Below are 16,610 nucleotides of genomic sequence, written 5' to 3'. Positions count from 1 at the left end.
TTTTGTTCACCCTATTCTATTCTGTGTGTGCGAAGTGAGTTTGTAACGCGGAAAACCGAGAAAAAGAAGAGAGAAGAACCCTTAACTAATTAATTGAACTCGAATTAAATGTCGAAATAATTAAATAAAAGCAGTCAGATACACAAAGATCGACATGTGCGCGCTTTAACAACGAGAAAAGCAGATTCAGCAGCAGTAGCAGCAGCCGTAAAAGAAGCAGTGGCAGAAAAGAACAGCAGGAGCAGATGAAAAAGTAGAAAGAGCAAAAAAGCAAGAGAAAGAGAACAAGAGACATACAAATTTACATATGTACATACATACGCACGCTGGCCGTCGTCGTTGTCGTCGTGTGGTAAGTTTATAATGTTTTGGTATTCGTTCTGGAGGGGTTTGGCAAAAGTGTTTCGGGGTATTTGCATAAATAAATTTGGAGTATTTAATTTCGTCTTGTTTTTTGTTTTGAACCGGAACTTCGTGTCGTTTTGCCGTTTTGTTTTGAACCAAAAGTTCTGTTTTGCGAATAAATTTTTCCTTTTATTTTTTTTTTTTTTGTTTCGTTTCTCAATTCGTTTCACATCTTTTGTTTCTTTGTTTGAGAGAGAGAGAGGGAGAGAGCAAGCTAACGAGCGAGAGTGAGTTTTGAAAAAAAAGAAGAGGCAAAGGAGAGTGAGTGATCGTAAAAGATGGTTATGGTGCGGTGCGGTGATGAAAAGAGTGCAGAGGAGAAGACAAGAAGAGGAGTTATGTTAGTTGCCATTTCGATTTCAGGCTTAGTCAGTCAGTGTTGGACAACTCAGTACCGGGGGAAAATCGATTGGGCAACTCTTTTATTTATTGCAAATAACAGTGTGAAATTTAAAATTTGCAACGGCCGGTAACAGATATATTTTGATTCCTAAAAAATTTTGCAGATTGCCCTACAGAATGGTCGTTGGTTCGAATCACACGCGACGTGGTGAAACTGGCAGTCGATATACAAGCAACACCACCACCACCACCGCCATCATCAACAATAACAACACCAACGGCGACAGCACAAACACCAACAACAACAGAAGCAACTCCACAACAACAACGGCGGCGGCTTTGTTGTCGTCAATGTCACACAAAAGCCATAACGCCGTCCATGCACCCACAGCAAACAGCAATCACCACCATAACCACCACCTCCAATACCACCAGCAGCAACCGACAATAACGACGACGACACCGGCGACAAATACAAATAGTAGCAACAATCATCAGCAGCAGCAGCAACAACACCATTTGCATTCCCATTTCCAAACGCAACAACAGCATCAACAACATTCGCATCATCAAACCAATGGAAGCAGTTCAGGAGGAGGAGGAGGAAGCGGAGGAGGCGTTATTGGCACTCTTAATGGATGCAATGGCACTGGAAGCGCTAGTGCCGTTAGTCGCCTATCCCAATCGACTGGAATGTCACCACGGGAATTATCCGAGAATGATGATCTCGCCACATCGTTAATTTTAGATCCACATCTTGGTTTTCAAACGCATAAAATGAATATCCGTTTTCGTCCGCTTAAAGTGGATACGCAACAATTGAAAACAATTGTTGACGATTTTATACATACACAGAATTACGATGTGGCCATACAGAGAATCTACGATGGTCCATGGATACCAAGGCACTTAAAGAATAAGAATAAAATAGCCACCAAGCGACTGCATGATCATGTAAGTAAACAAAAACAAACAAAATTTAATTGAATAGTCGAGCGAGTGAAAACCACTGCACCAAATAGAAAGAGTAAGAAGAGTTTGTTGTAATTGCAAATGTTACAACATTACAGTGTTAACTAACACTGTAGATATTCACATATATAAATACGTCTATGTGCATGTAGGGTGGCAACTCTGATATCAAAATTGTTTATATCTTCTAGGGTCGAACAACAAACATTTGTTTAAAGTATTTATTCGGTTTTGTATTGAAATTTCAGAGAACTGACGCAACGCAAACCTGTTATTTTAAAATGATCTTTTGTTTATTATTCTTTTTCGATTGTATGTGTATGTTATGGTCTAGTCCCACTAAATGAACATACATATGTATGTTTGTACTATGTTATGTATGTATGTATATGTACATAGCATGATAGCTCCTATCAATAAATTTTAATGTTGTATATGGAATGCCTTGGTCGATGTGAACAATTGGTTCTTCCAAGTCTGATGACTGAGCTCAACCAGAAGAAATATAATCCTTTTGTTGCGTTTGCCAAGGTTTTTTTTATTAAATAATCCTTATAGAAGTAATTTCCGTTTTATGAATTTCTTCCTTTTTAAATGACCATCTCTTTCTCTATCCTAAACCCTTGCTCATATTAAAACTGGCTATCTCCCTCTTTCTTGCTTTTTAGATTGTGCGATATTTACGTGTATTCGATAAAGACAGCGGTTTTGCAATTGAAGCATGTTACCGCTATTCGTTGGAAGAGCAACGCGGAGCAAAAATCAATTCGACAAAACGTTGGTCGAAAAACGAGAAAATCGAATGCCTTGTCGGCTGTATAGCCGAATTGACCGAGTCGGAGGAGGCGGCCCTATTGCATGCGGGCAAAAATGATTTCTCTGTGATGTATAGCTGCCGAAAGAACTGCGCTCAACTTTGGCTGGGACCAGCTGCGTATATCAATCATGATTGTCGGGCGAATTGTAAGTTTCTGGCCACAGGACGTGATACAGCATGTGTGAAGGTGTTGCGTGACATTGAGGTGGGCGAAGAGATTACCTGCTTCTATGGTGAAGATTTCTTTGGCGATAGCAATCGGTATTGTGAGTGCGAAACGTGCGAGAGGCGTGGCACTGGTGCGTTTGCCGGCAAACGCAATAACGATGGACGTGGCGGACTGGACGATGTGAATGGCATGGGCCTATTGGGTGGTCTTAGCTCTGGCATGGGTCTGGTCACAGTTGGTGGCAGTACAGTTGTCGGTGGGACGACAGTCGGTGGTGGTTATCGTTTACGTGAAACCGATAATAGAATTAATCGTATTAAAAGTCGAGCCAATAGCACGAATAGCACATCGAATAGCAATGGCAGTAATACCACCAATGATTCGTCTAATAATGAGAGTAATCCCCCAAGCAGTGCAGGAGGAGGAAGCACAACGGGAGTGGTTACAAGTGGCGGAGCCACCTCATCAAAGGAATCGGCAACAGCAGCTGCTGGTTCCGGTGCAGCTGTTGCAATCAGCAATTTAGTGGGGAAGAACAACAAAACGGAACAGCCAGTGACGAATGTTGTTGTCTCACCATTGACCATGAAGGAGTTGCGTCAGAAGGGCATGACCAAATATGATGCAGAAATGATAATGGCCAATAATGCCTATCACCATCATCATAATCATCATCATCATAACAATCATCATCATCACCATCATCATCATAATCACCATCATCAGCAGCAGCAGCAACAACAACAGCAGCAACAATTCCAATATGCCAGTACTGGAGCTGAAGCAGTACAACAAATGGCCAATATGCAAAAGCCTGGCACTAGTAACACTGCTGCTGCTGCTGCAGTTGCCGCCGTCACCGCCTCTGCCACCAGCAGCAGCAGCAGCAACACAACAAATTTGACGGAATTGAATGGTGGTGGTCGTTCAAGTACTTTACGTAAATCCATGCGTGTAAATAGTACCAGTAGCAGCATTTCTACAGCCTCCACAGAAGATGCAGTGACAACAACAACCGCAGCATCGGCAACAACAACCACAACCATACCACCACCACCGCCACCAACAAAAGCGGCTGTGGTTTTGGTACCACGCTATAAGCCAGCTATGGCTATGGCTGCAGCCGCTGCTGCTTTGCAACAACAACAACAACAGCGGCAAAATCAGCGTCAACAACAACAGCAGCAGCGGCAGCAACAACAGCGACAACTTCGTCGCAGTGAAAGGCAAAAGCAACATAATGAATGCGATGAAAGGGAAAAGCAACTGCAGCTAAGCAAGGAAAAGGAGATGGAAAAGCAACAACAACAACAGCAACTGTTGGAGCAACAGCATCAACAACAATATCAGCAACAGACTCAGCGTGTGACGCGAAATAGCTTAGGCAGATTGCATGAGGAAACGGGAACCACTGCCCATAGTAACAACAACATTATTAATAATAATAATACTACCAACACCAACAACAACAGTAGCAACAAAGCAACGATTACAAATTGTAATAATAATAATAGTAGAATTAATTCTATTGCTAATACTAATCTTAATGTTAGACATAATCATAAAAAGTTAAATTCGGCCTCGGAGATGCAGCAACAACAACAACAACAACATTTGGAGCCTGCCTTTAAAAAGAATCTATTGGCCAGCTTTGATCAGGCAACAACGACAACAACAACAGCAACGGCAGCAGCAACCACAGCACCAACTGAAGCCTTTTTGCATAAACGCAGTCGTCGTGCCGCCGCTTTGGCCGCTGCTCAGCATATACATAGCGATGCCCTGAATGCTTATCCTACTGGTGCCGGCGGAGCAGCAGGAGGAGCTAGTGGTGGTGGTGGTCGTAAACGTTTAACCACCACAACCAAATCAATAGCCGCTTCATCGTCAACACCAGCAGCATCCTCCATACTCTCCAGTAGCAGCACAGTTGAACCTCTTCTCAAGACTCCTGAACGTCGATTAAAATTGACATTACGCATGAAACGATCACCCATTTTGGATGAGGTTATTGAATTGGGCACCAGTTTAAGTAATGATAATAGACATTTGATAGCCCGACAAAATGGAATTATTGCTGGATCAGTGGGATCAGCAGGCCCAGGAGGAGGAAGTGGCGGCTTGTCTGAAGCGGGATTAACAGGCGGGGGAAATTATAAAAGTAATCTTTCTGGTGTCGGAGGAACAGCAGCCAGAGGGACAACAATCGGAGGACTTGCCGGTGGAAGGGAAAAAAGTTTACTTAAAAACGATGTTGAATATGATGGAAATGGAGGTAATTGCTCTGCTACTGGCAATGGCATAGAATATGAAATTTTACGCATGGAGGGCATATCTGAGCATGGCAATGATGATGATGATGAGGATGATGACGACGAAGATGATGATGATGACGATGGCGATGGAGACGATGATGATCATGGTGACGAGGACAACAATGATAATGTTGAAGCAGAGCCAGTGCAAGATGACCCTGAAGAAGAATTTGTAATGGCAGAGGAAGAGATCGAACAAGAAATATCAATAGAAGAAAATCATCAGGAAAATTCTATAGCGGTTGAACCAGAGCAGGATGATCATCATCAGCAGCAACAGCGGCAAAACTTTAAGAGAAAAAAGAATAAAAAGCAACGCAATCGACGCTCCTCACCAATAGCAGTCGTAAATGGTGGTGTTGCTGGGGCATCATCATCATCATCAGTATATGGCACACCACAAAAGAAACGTTTACGCCTTATATTTGGCAATGAGACGCATACCATAGACATTCCACCCACAGCAACCAGCAGCAGCGCTGGCACCACCACCAACAACAACAATCGTCTATCTGGTGGAGCCAGTGGTGTCGATGATTTGATAAATAGCAGCGGCGTGAGCGCCAGTGATGAATCATTTAATGCCTCCTATGCCAGCAGCAGCCAACAGAGTAGCAACACAAGCAGCAGTGGCACCAGCATGACTGTGAATACCTCAGCCAATTCCACCAGCAATAGTAATAATAGTAGCACTAGCACCGCCACCAGTTCAGCTATGCCACATGCAGCATCATCCTCATCATCAACAACAACAACATCGCCAACACCACCACCACCACCAACAACAACGACAACATCATCAACTGGAACTTCCGTCAATAATTTATATAATTTTCCAAATGGTGTTGGTACCGATAATTATTATAATTATTTAGGTAAATATACAGCCAAAGGACAACAGCAGGCATCAAATAGTCCTGTCCAGGGCCAGGCAATCGTATCTAGCACTTGTTGTTCTGTTGCTGGTGTTGCTGGAGGTGAAAAGAGTAGTGGGGGAGGAGGAGCAGGAACTGGAGCAGCTGCTGCTGGAGCTTTTCTTAGTTTACCTAAACATACATTTGGCACTTGTGCCTTGATGGCACCAACAGGTTTTGCTAACCTGCAACAGCAGCAACATCATCATCAACAACTACAACAAAAACAACAGCAAAATACTGCCGCCACTTCATCCTGCTCACAACAACAACAAAAATAACCATTGACTGATCTCCTGACCATTAGCTGCCATATAAATCGAAATGTGGCTAGAAAAATATGGTAAAATTGCTGCTGCTGTTGCTGCTGCTGCTGCTGCCGCCACCGCCGCCGCCGCTTGCAATGTTGTTTGTTGTTAAAGAAGCAATCAAGCAACTTAACAACCAACCAACCAACCAACCAACCAACCAACTTACTTGCCTTTTTGTTACACAATTCGATTGTAATTTGAATTGTTTTATAAAAGAATATTTACATCCAATATATACATGTTTATAAACCAATTTGTGGTGGACACCAAGAAACAGCAGCAACAACAAAAACATTAGAATTAAATCATGTACAGTTGAGAACAAAACACACACATACATACATACATATACATATAGAGACAGATTGTTTAAATTACATTGTGCAACACAGATTTCATATTCATATACACATTCTCATGCATGCAAAAATAGATGAAAGCAAAGTAGAGTAGATATATTCAGTAATGGAAAACCAAAGAGTTGATAAATAGATAGCTGAAGCTGATTTAAGTAGCAGCCAAGGACGAGCTATAATTGAAATGATTTGTCTCAAGATTAAAAGTGATCCAGTCTTGTTTGTTATACAGATTTTGAAGGGTTTTTCAAATTACTAAATATATCTGCACTTTGATTTACAAGAAATTCTATGAATTGAAATTGAAATTTTGTTGAAAATAGTGTAAAAATAAACAAATAATATAAAAAAACAAAAAGGAAATTGATGCACGACGACGAAGCGCGGAACACAAAGCAAGTTAGCAGCGGTTTTTAGCAGCCTTACAATTTAACAGTTAACTTTATTTTATACATATAACAACAGCAAAAAAATATATAGAATATATAAACCTTATACATATATATATATATATATACATAGATATATATTATAGGAATCCAGCAAAAATGCCAATAATAAAAAAAAAAAATAAACAAAACAGTTGTATATAAAACACACAAAAACTTAAAGAGAAACAAATTTGAAACAACAATTTCCAAAAAATATAAAAATGATTTGCATAACTCTATATATATAAAAAACAAATAATGGCATTACAATGAAATTGTTGTGGACCACGCCCCCTCTAAAAAAAAAAAAAAAAAATAAACAAAAACAAATCCACACTTCCTCATATAGCATTAACTCTAAATTATTTATATGCAAAATTCTTGTTTTATATTTTATCTCTAAATATAAAGATCATCATTTTTCATTTGATTTTATGACTCACCTACACCTACACCCCTTCCCCTACCAACATCCATCATCATATTGATTAGACTTTTGTTTATAAGTGTTCGTAGCTGTATTAATTGATAATTTAATAATTATAATTAACTAATTTAGTTTTATGCAAAAGAAACCAACAACAACAACAACAAAAAAATTGAGACAAAATGCCGCGCCGCCAATGGAAAGTGAGTGTGAGTGAGAAAGAGAGGGCGAGCGCATGCTACAAAAAATTTTAATTCACTTTTCATTTTATTTAGTTATGGATTTCTTACAAAGTTTTTGTTTTTGTTCTATTTTAATGCATACATATGTATACAAATATATATCTATATATTTTAATATTGTGTAGTATGCTTACAATATATATGTAGATATATATATACCATATGTATGAAAGATTTATATATTAGACTTACTATACATAGACACACACACACACACAAACACACACAAACACAAACATACTTTATATTCATATATAATTGTAATTTACATACTGTGTATTTTATTTTTTAAGTCATCCGAAAATCAACAACAACAGCACCAGCAGCCGCAGCAAAAAAAAAAAAAAAAAAAAAAAAAACAAAAATACAAAAAAGAACTAGAAAACAAAATTTAAACAAAAACAAAATTAAAAAAAAAAAAACGACAAACATTCATTATAAATAAACTAAAACAAGAGAAAAATGTAATTCTTAAATTTTGCCAGTTTTTGAACTATGTAAAGAGCATTTCCATGGGGGGATGGGGAAAGGGGCTTAAATAAATTAGATATATATTCATGATCCCATCTAATCGAATATTAAGCTATTTCAAGGATTTGTCTCCTAAAAGGATCTTAAAGCTTAATAAATGCTAAACGTTTCCTATGCATTACCAATAATCTGTTAGATCCACCTGGATCTGCCACTTCATCTTTCCAGGACAAAAATGTTGCCCATAGGCAACTCTATTCTTAAAACGTTTAAACTTTAGATGTCGTTCTTAACATTCAGCCCTTAAACAACAAAACATTGTTGTGTTTTTTAGGAAAGTTAATTTAATAACAATTCGCATAGTTTGAACATGTTTTTTCTTTGTTTTGTTCATAAATAACTAAGATTATATCTATGATTATCAAATGCTGTGTGCAAATAATCCATCCGAAGAGGTTTCTCTCGGTTTCGTTGCTTGTAGGCAGTTAACACTGTACCCCTATCTCTTTCTGGGGACAAAGGATTCACATACAGTTTTCTGTTTTTATATTTATTAGTTATGACAATAGAATCACTTAGATTTTTATGCTCCTATTTAGATTGTCCAGTTGCTAGAAACTGGTCATCTCACTTCTGCTCATCCTTTATATGAATGTGATTTTGTATAAGTGTGTGTGTGTGTGCATGTGTCGGTGTGTGTGCGAGTGTTCCCGTTGTTCGTCTAGTGACCATATTTCTGGAAGTCCCATTCACGATTATCCAGGGGGCAAACTTGACGGGTCTTCAGCCAACGTGAAATGCAATGGAAATGGAAGGCATGATTACAAACGCCCCAGGCCACGGTGCACTCTTCGCTGGTTGCTGATGCCTGATTCGCCTGGCATTCAATACACAGATCCATGATATGATTGCGGCAAATGGCACAGTTGTCCACAACGATATCTGGAATGTGTAGATTATTAATAAATTATAATCGTAAATTTAAACTTTGACAAATATGACTTACCCCAAGCCCAAAGTGCTACAGCATTCCACTGATTTGTTGTTGTGTGTGTGTGTGTGTTTGCGGGGAAAAAAGAAGTGAAAAGTTAGTAGTGATGGCGGCAGAGGCATGACTGTGCTCTAAATTGCCCCAAGGGCGACGATTTTCTATGTTTGTAATTACCTTCTTGACCTCGAAACGTTTCTTCTCGCCTTTACTGCTGCTGGAGGGAACCTCGAATTCTTCTTCATCAACTTCCATTGTGAATTAAATGTAATGTGTTATAGTGTTGGGTTTAATTGTGTTGCGGATTTAACTCCTTTCTCGGCAAAAGATGACAATGCAGTGGGGATGGAAGAAACATCAATGTCGTCTATCGATAAGTCGATACTTTGGTGTTTGGTAATTATTTTCCAAAGCTCCCTAAAGCCATAAAAGACGGTAATTAGCAAAATTCGAGAAGCATAACCTGCCGTAAACCTTTTTGTTTTGTTGTCCAGTTTTTCTAACATTAATAAAAACACATCACTGCGAGAAAAATTATCGATGATTTGCAACAAAGTATCGATTATAGGTGATAAGTTATCGATTGAAGGTCGTAAATAGATTATCGAATCTAACTAATGGCGCTGCCAGAAAGTTAAATTTTATTCCCGCTGTTTTCAAAAATTTTTTTTTTAATTTGCAGAGCAATACTGCACAATAAGATCGACGAGAATTTTAGCATTTCTCAGAAAAAACTTTCATTTCTAATAAATGCAGTAGATATAAATCATTAGTAGAAACTAGTATGTGACATAAGATAGTCATTAAAACCTGTAAATGTTGGATTAGATTTCATCATGTTTCATAATTTCATTACCACGTCGAAGTTTCTCAGAATTATTCGAATTATTTAGAAAGTTAAAGTTGCGTTTGTTTATTTAGATGAGCAAATCCATTTTGCCTGAAATGGGCTTGTATTTATTCATGCGAGATATTTATGTATATAATGAGTATAAGAAAAGCATTATGATTTTTGGTTAAAGAGAAGAGATTGTATTTCATATAATTGTTCAGTATTTTAGCTGTGTTGTTGTTGTTGCTGCTGGTGGTGTTACTATTATTATTTTATATATATTATATCAATCGATTTTTCAATTATTAGTATTAAATGTTCTTAACAGTGAAATATAAACAATTTGTTCTTGTCTAAGCATTTTGTTATTTGTTATTGTGTTTTGTTTTCATTTCTTTTTTTGTTATAGTCAAATATAACTACGTAAGATGTATGTATATATAACAATTGTTTTTATTATATATATACATACATACATTATTAAGAGGTTCATCTGTTATTTATTGATTAAGTTAGCAAAAGAAAATTGTGTTTATTGGTTTTCGATTTGGCAATTACACTTTCAAGTTTTCAACTATATTGCAAGTGTGTGTGTGTGTGTGTGAGTGTGTTGGTATCAGTGTGGGTGTGTGAGACTACATAAGTATTTTGTGTTGTTATTGCCTGTGCTTGTATCCACAGAGGAGCAAATGGAATACACAATGAAATGCCACTGACAATGTGAAAAAAAAAATATATTTCTATACACACACATACATATACACATATGTATATGTATACACACTCTTCAAAACAAACTGGCCAGAAATCACTTAGAAAACTAAAATAAAAAACTAAATTGGTCAAATTTAACCGCATTTCGAACTTGATTCAATTGAAGCGCTTCATATATATGTATGTATGATATTTCCAAACAGATATGGATTTGATAACATTATTAATACTAGGTTAGCGAATCACTTTAAATTATTTCCATATAAAATAATGCATACTCAATCATATCAGATCTGATATGGCATATCTACCATATAGTAATTGTATGACAAAAGAAATTGTTAAAAATGTTTCTTTCAGCCGATGACATAGCATATATATATGTACATATGTATGTATGTACGTATGTATGTACTAACATCTTGACCAACTTAAGTCTAGATTATATATAGAATGTATATAGTAGACATTACACTTTGTGTAACGTATGTATGTATGGGTATATAAAAATTGGCTGCGGATTTATTGTGCAAAAATTGTTTGTATGTTTTTTTTCCCTTTTTTTTTTTTTTTTTTGTTGCTTTAGCTTTTTGTCTTTAATTATGATATAAGTGTCTTTTATTTTTGAGTTTATAATAATTTTATTAAATTTTTTATTTGATTTACGCTTGGAGCGAAATTAAGGTTTTAAACATAAAAGGTGCTTGGCTTTTGTTTTTAGTTTTGAATTAAAAAAAAAAAAAACAAAAATTAAGCATATCATGTACTTTGTATGTATATATGTTGATGTATGTGTATATGTGTGTGTGTGTGTTTAATAGACAATCTTTGCCTTTTTATTAGCTTAAATGTTAATCATTGATATTAATATTAACTTATACATTGTTTATAATTATTATTGCCAGTTTCGATAAGAAAATAATTGTTATACATATATATTTATACATATGTATGTATATATGTTTATGCATTTTGCATTTTTCTTTAAGCACATTATTATTTATTGTATTTTTATTAATATTATTATTTAAGTGTGTGTTTTTTTGTATTTTTGTATAAAGTAAATGTTGTGGTTTTAGTGTTCTTATTGTTATCATAAACTTTTCATTCTTGTATTATTTTGTTGTTACATCAAGTAAAATTGGTTGTCTAGATATTATTATTAATTAGTTATCTTTTAGCTTTGTCTAATGCCTCACTTGCTTAATACTTTTTAGTTTCATTCAATAAAGTTGGCAAATTAATTGCATTAAGTACATATGAACATACATACATACATACATACATACTTGGAAATCATCAGGCTTTTCATACATACATAGATACATAATGCATTATCATCATAGTCATCATCAGCATTTTCTTCATTCACTTTTCACTTTTAGATGCCATTTCATTTTATTATATAGAACTAGCTATGATTTAAATGTAATATAACATAACGACAGATTAAAATATGTATGATGTAATCCACTTATGTATGTACATATGTAGGTATATAAACATGTCAATTCGTATGTATGTAATCGATGTTTAACAAAAATCAAAGCGGCAAAAGAAACTACATTTGTAATATTATCCATATCTAATTATTTTAGGCAAAAGAAAAGTAAAGAAAAGTGAAAAACTTAAGGAAAAAAGAGGCATAAATGAAGAGGCAATCAAATATCACACATACGACGTGTTGCCCATCATATGAAATAGACATTTTGTATGCATCTTGAACGATGCCCAAACGATGTAGCTTTGATATCTAATATAAATTTGTTCCTTTCCTTTCTAGGTCTAACTAGAAAAACTTATGATATTTCACTTAAACTTGTTACAGATTAATTAACAAAGAATTCTTTTTCATTTGATTTTTCACACGTTTAGCATTAAATAGTTAATATTTGGCGACCTTTCTTAGCTTGATATACTCAAATTTCGCCTTGATACTTTTCCTTTTTTGCTTTTTACCATTAACAAAGAAAACGCTTAGTGAAAGGGCGACAAAATAATTGCTTATGGAGCGATATGTTTCTTTTGGTGTGAAAGTTGGCGAGCTTTGTTTTTCCTTTTCATTTACCTTTCCTTTTATTCAATTTTAAAGTTAAAATAAAATTTATTGGAATTTGATTGCTTTTGTTTGATGATTGCAGGCAGCCTTAGCGGATCCAGGGGGCTGTGAAATGAGGGGGCACTTTGGCCCCCTAAAGTATGCAATATCCATACATCCTTGAAGCAAAATATTGTTTATAAACACTTTTTAAGTTACAATATTAACGAAAAGGTATAAAAATTGTTAAAATGCATACTTTTACAGCATATTGCATACTTTAAGGGGCAAAGTTCCTTATTTTTGCATCCCTAGATCCAAGTTAGTGCTTTCCAAACCCATAAGGAATAATTTTTTTGAATTTGAAATTTGCCATTGCTTAATAGATTAACTCTATCTCTTTCACTCTTTCTCCCCCTCACTCTCTCTCTCTCTCTCTCTCTGACATGGCTAAGTACACATTATGATGAAAGTGGCTAGTCGGTATTTGTTAGCTAAAGGGCTAGTTACTCTTAGTTATTAGTTAGTTGCTTTGGTTGTTCTTTTAAGGACGGATTAACTACAAATACAAAGAACAAACAAAATGAAAAATCAATCAAAACAAAAACAATTAAATGTCATTGATAATTTTATTGGTTCCTATCGTCAAACCCAACGCAAATTGTGAGCAGTGAGCATTAGTATACTTATATCGATTCCGAATGGCAGATCTCTAATAATGCCAATAATGAATCATATATGTACATACTTATGTAATTACATACTTTTGTAGTTTCATATGTTTCGTTTGTTAGTATGTGTGTTTGTCTTAATTGCATATTATTTTATGTGTACGTTATAAGGCAATCACATTTTGAAATGTTAAACCAGTTAGTTGAAAAATTTAAAGTAAGTAAGTATTAAGTTAGTTACATATGCACCTCGAAGGAAATTTTTAGTTGGCTTGAGCTAATAATGTTTATTGCTTTAGATGATTCGCTTTTTGGTATTCTTCTTTTCTTATAGAACTAAATTTATTGAATCTTCATCAATATACATATGTATACATATATATTACAATATATATAGATGTGTATATATATGATTTGTTTTTGTTTTTCTTTTTTTCTTTTTTCCATTAAATCACAGTCCGTATGTGAAAAGACTTTATGTACTTCAATGATAAAAAATAAACACTAGACAAGTTTATGAGTAATTTTTGAATGTAAGGAACAGGAGTTGGTGGTGGAGGTGGAAAAGGGGGGGTAATCGAAGGGAATGCAGCCACTAAAATTTGATTTTGAGTTAGCACTTGAACAATGTGTTTTGTTTTTGTAAACTAAAACTTCTTTAGAATCGTTACGACTTGAATTTAAGCATGAGAAAGTGAATATGTTTCTGACCTTACTTAAGAAAATCGCTTTTTGGTTGCATTCCCCTTTGGTTTGTATACAAGTACAGTGAAACCGCAATATAACGAGTCTGTTGAAGGGATAAATACTTCTTTATCTTTAGATTTGCCTTGTCCCTTTTCTTATGAGAGATTTGACCTAAGAATTTGTTATATCGAGGTTTCACTGTATACATATACATACATCCAATGTACACATTATGATGAACACTTAACATGTATATGTTATTGATGTATGTGTGTGTGTGTGTGTGTGTATTGGTATGAGTCTTTGCAGATTTCAAGGATCTTGTGTGCAAAGTATGATCCAGGGATATAAAATGATGTAAGTTTAGCCCCCTAAAGTATGCCAAAGAATTGATTCATAAAACGTTTGACTAATTAACATTGCTGCATCGATGCATCATTCATTGAACATTAGGAACGTTTGCTCAAAAATCTTTGCATACTTCAGAGGGCAAACAGAGCTTATTTTAGATGTGTCCGTGTGTGTGTGTGTGTGTGTGTGTGTGTGTTTGTGTGGGTATGGCAAGGAAAGAGAAGGAATTCGAGGCTCGTACGTACATACAATATTGCAATTTTTTGGTTTCCTTTAATTGTATGCAACTATTTATTTTTTTTTATTTTAATAATAACAATTTTTATTTCAATAATTTCTTTCATTTTTTTTTGTTGTTGTTGTGATGTTTGTTTGTTTGTTGTTGTTGTTGTTGTTATATATGTATGTATATGTGTATATATATGTATGTATATTCTGCATTTATTTAAAATATAAACTTCTTAAGAAAGGCAATTGCTTAATCGTTCTTGATTTTTTTTTTTTTGTTAATTTCTTCTTTTGGTTTGTTTGTTTGTTAAAAAAATTTGCTTGGTTTTGTTTCAATTGTTTCATTTGTTTTATCTACTGCTAATTATTTTAGTAATGCCTATATATATATATATATTATATATATATATTATAAGATTTGATTTCAATTGTTCTATGTGTTAGCTAAAAATTGCGTATTTTTTTTTTTTTTCATGAAGTCCCTTAGTTTGACAATAGATTAATCGAAAAGACTTTTAGAATGAATTACATTATATTATTTTTTTGTTTTTTTTTTTGTTTTTATCAGCTTTTCACTGTTGTTTTTTTCTTTCTTCTTCTTTCTTTGCATTTTTTTTTTTTTTTGTCTTGATATGAAATTTCACATAATTTATATTTTTTTCATTAATGATCTAAGATGCGCATAAGATGTAAGCACAATTGTGTTTGTGTATCTGTGTGTGTGTGTGTGTGTGTGTGTGTGTGTGAGCGAAGGCTCTTTTTTCACTAGAATAAGTAATTAACAAAAAAAAAAAAAAAAAAATTTAGTAAGTTTTTCTTTTTTTTGGTGTTGTTTTTTATGTTGTTTTTTTTTTCTTTGTATGATTAGATAGAATATTGGCTGTCGATTAACGGTAGTTAGGATCTAATATTGTCATAAAATTTTGGAAGGGTGTGAGCATGAGCGGGCCTAAAGATTAATAATATATATATGTATGTATGTATGTATGTATGTATATAGTAGGTTAAAAGTCATAGACAGACAGACAGTCAGACCGAAGAAGAAGAAGAAGAAGTAGGAGAAGAAAGTGCAAAGGGAGAGAGGGAAACGAAACCTAGAAAAAAGATATGACAACAAAATAATGTAAAGATAGGGGATAAAAAGATCTTTGATCATCATTATCCTAGAGGGCCATGCTGGTTCGTCGCCCAGCACCACCACCACCACCGATACCCATGCCCATGCCTATGCCACCGCCACGCATTCCGCCACGTGTGAGACCACTGTGCGATGCACTGCGTCGTTCCCGTGCCCGTCTTAGTAGATCGGTTGTACTCGATTTCGATTTGATGTCGGAAGTCGATGAGCGGCGAATATTGCCCGTGGATGGGGTCAGTAAACTGGATGCAGTTCCACTAACCCCTACAGCCATGTAGGGTGATAGAAAATATGGTGATGGTGACTGAGTTGGTTTTGGTGTCATGGATGTGGATGCTAGTAGAGGGGAGAGTGTTTGAGCTGGGGCGGGGCATTGCAAGTCACAGTGGCTGATAATGCGTATCAATTGATGGCCACTGCCGCCTGAATGTAAAGGATCGAATTGTGTTTGTGTTGTGTCGTTGAATCCGCTAACGCTGACCATGCATGTCCTTGCAAACGTTTGGCTAATGGCAGGTCCTGTGATCGTTGTTGCTGTTACCGCTGCGGAGCTATTATTGAGCATTGTTTGTTGTTGCTGCTGCTGCTGCTGCTGTAGTTCTTGCTTGCTTATTGTTGTTGTCATAGTATTGCTACTTAGGCTAGTTTTACTACTAATCACTTTCAAAAATTTATTATCAATATCTAAGGACTCCTTTCGTCACTGAATAACACAGAAACCCTGCTTTGTAGCATCCTTAGCGTCCACTTCGTCAATAAAGGCCTCATCCTCATGCTTTGGCGAGTCAGCA

At 35.6% G+C, this 16,610-nt stretch overlaps 3 protein-coding genes across 3 annotated transcripts; 1 reads left to right on the top strand and 2 right to left on the bottom strand.

The window, feature by feature from the left end:
- Positions 1 to 2: 2 nt before the first annotated feature.
- On the top strand, positions 3 to 8,005 carry Hmt4-20 (Histone methyltransferase 4-20). The gene is made up of 3 exons (XM_068303607.1): positions 3 to 352; positions 912 to 1,701; positions 2,388 to 8,005. The coding sequence occupies exons 2-3, from the start codon at positions 925 to 927 to the stop codon at positions 6,213 to 6,215; spliced, it is 4,605 nt and encodes a 1,534-aa protein (XP_068159708.1). The 5' UTR covers positions 3 to 352; positions 912 to 924; the 3' UTR covers positions 6,216 to 8,005.
- Positions 8,006 to 8,706: 701 nt separating this feature from the next.
- Positions 8,707 to 9,507, bottom strand: Roc1a (Regulator of cullins 1a). Its single transcript, XM_068303609.1, has 3 exons — positions 9,338 to 9,507; positions 9,179 to 9,206; positions 8,707 to 9,114 (listed from the first exon to the last, which is right to left on the bottom strand). The coding sequence occupies exons 1-3, from the start codon at positions 9,413 to 9,415 to the stop codon at positions 8,894 to 8,896; spliced, it is 327 nt and encodes a 108-aa protein (XP_068159710.1). The 5' UTR covers positions 9,416 to 9,507; the 3' UTR covers positions 8,707 to 8,893.
- Positions 9,508 to 10,169: 662 nt separating this feature from the next.
- On the bottom strand, positions 10,170 to 16,465 carry LOC137584640 (uncharacterized). The gene has a single exon (XM_068300152.1). It carries the CDS (start codon positions 16,442 to 16,444, stop codon positions 15,845 to 15,847), a length of 600 nt encoding a protein of 199 aa, XP_068156253.1. The 5' UTR covers positions 16,445 to 16,465; the 3' UTR covers positions 10,170 to 15,844.
- Between the last annotated feature and the right edge of the window lie 145 nt (positions 16,466 to 16,610).

The sequence above is a fragment of the Drosophila tropicalis genome, unplaced genomic scaffold (genome assembly GCF_018151085.1).
Source record: "Drosophila tropicalis isolate 14030-0801.00 unplaced genomic scaffold, ASM1815108v1 contig_158, whole genome shotgun sequence".
In the NCBI taxonomy this organism is placed as follows: Eukaryota; Metazoa; Arthropoda; class Insecta; order Diptera; family Drosophilidae; genus Drosophila; species Drosophila tropicalis.
The sequence above is the reverse complement of the archived record's forward strand: the minus strand, read 5'-3'. Positions and strand labels throughout refer to the sequence as shown.

Excerpts from the sequence above, each read along its gene's own strand:
- Hmt4-20 (XM_068303607.1), top strand. The coding sequence starts at position 925 with ATGGTCGTTGGTTCGAATCACACGCGACGTGGTGAAACTGGCAGTCGA. Across the intron at positions 1,702-2,387 it reads CCAAGCGACTGCATGATCAT|ATTGTGCGATATTTACGTGT; the intron begins GTAAGTAAACAA and ends CTTGCTTTTTAG.
- Roc1a (XM_068303609.1), bottom strand. The coding sequence starts at position 9,415 with ATGGAAGTTGATGAAGAAGAATTCGAGGTTCCCTCCAGCAGCAGTAAA. Across the intron at positions 9,207-9,337 it reads AACGTTTCGAGGTCAAGAAG|TGGAATGCTGTAGCACTTTG; the intron begins GTAATTACAAAC and ends ACAACAAATCAG. Across the intron at positions 9,115-9,178 it reads TGTAGCACTTTGGGCTTGGG|ATATCGTTGTGGACAACTGT; the intron begins GTAAGTCATATT and ends TACACATTCCAG.
- LOC137584640 (XM_068300152.1), bottom strand. The coding sequence starts at position 16,444 with ATGACAACAACAATAAGCAAGCAAGAACTACAGCAGCAGCAGCAGCAG.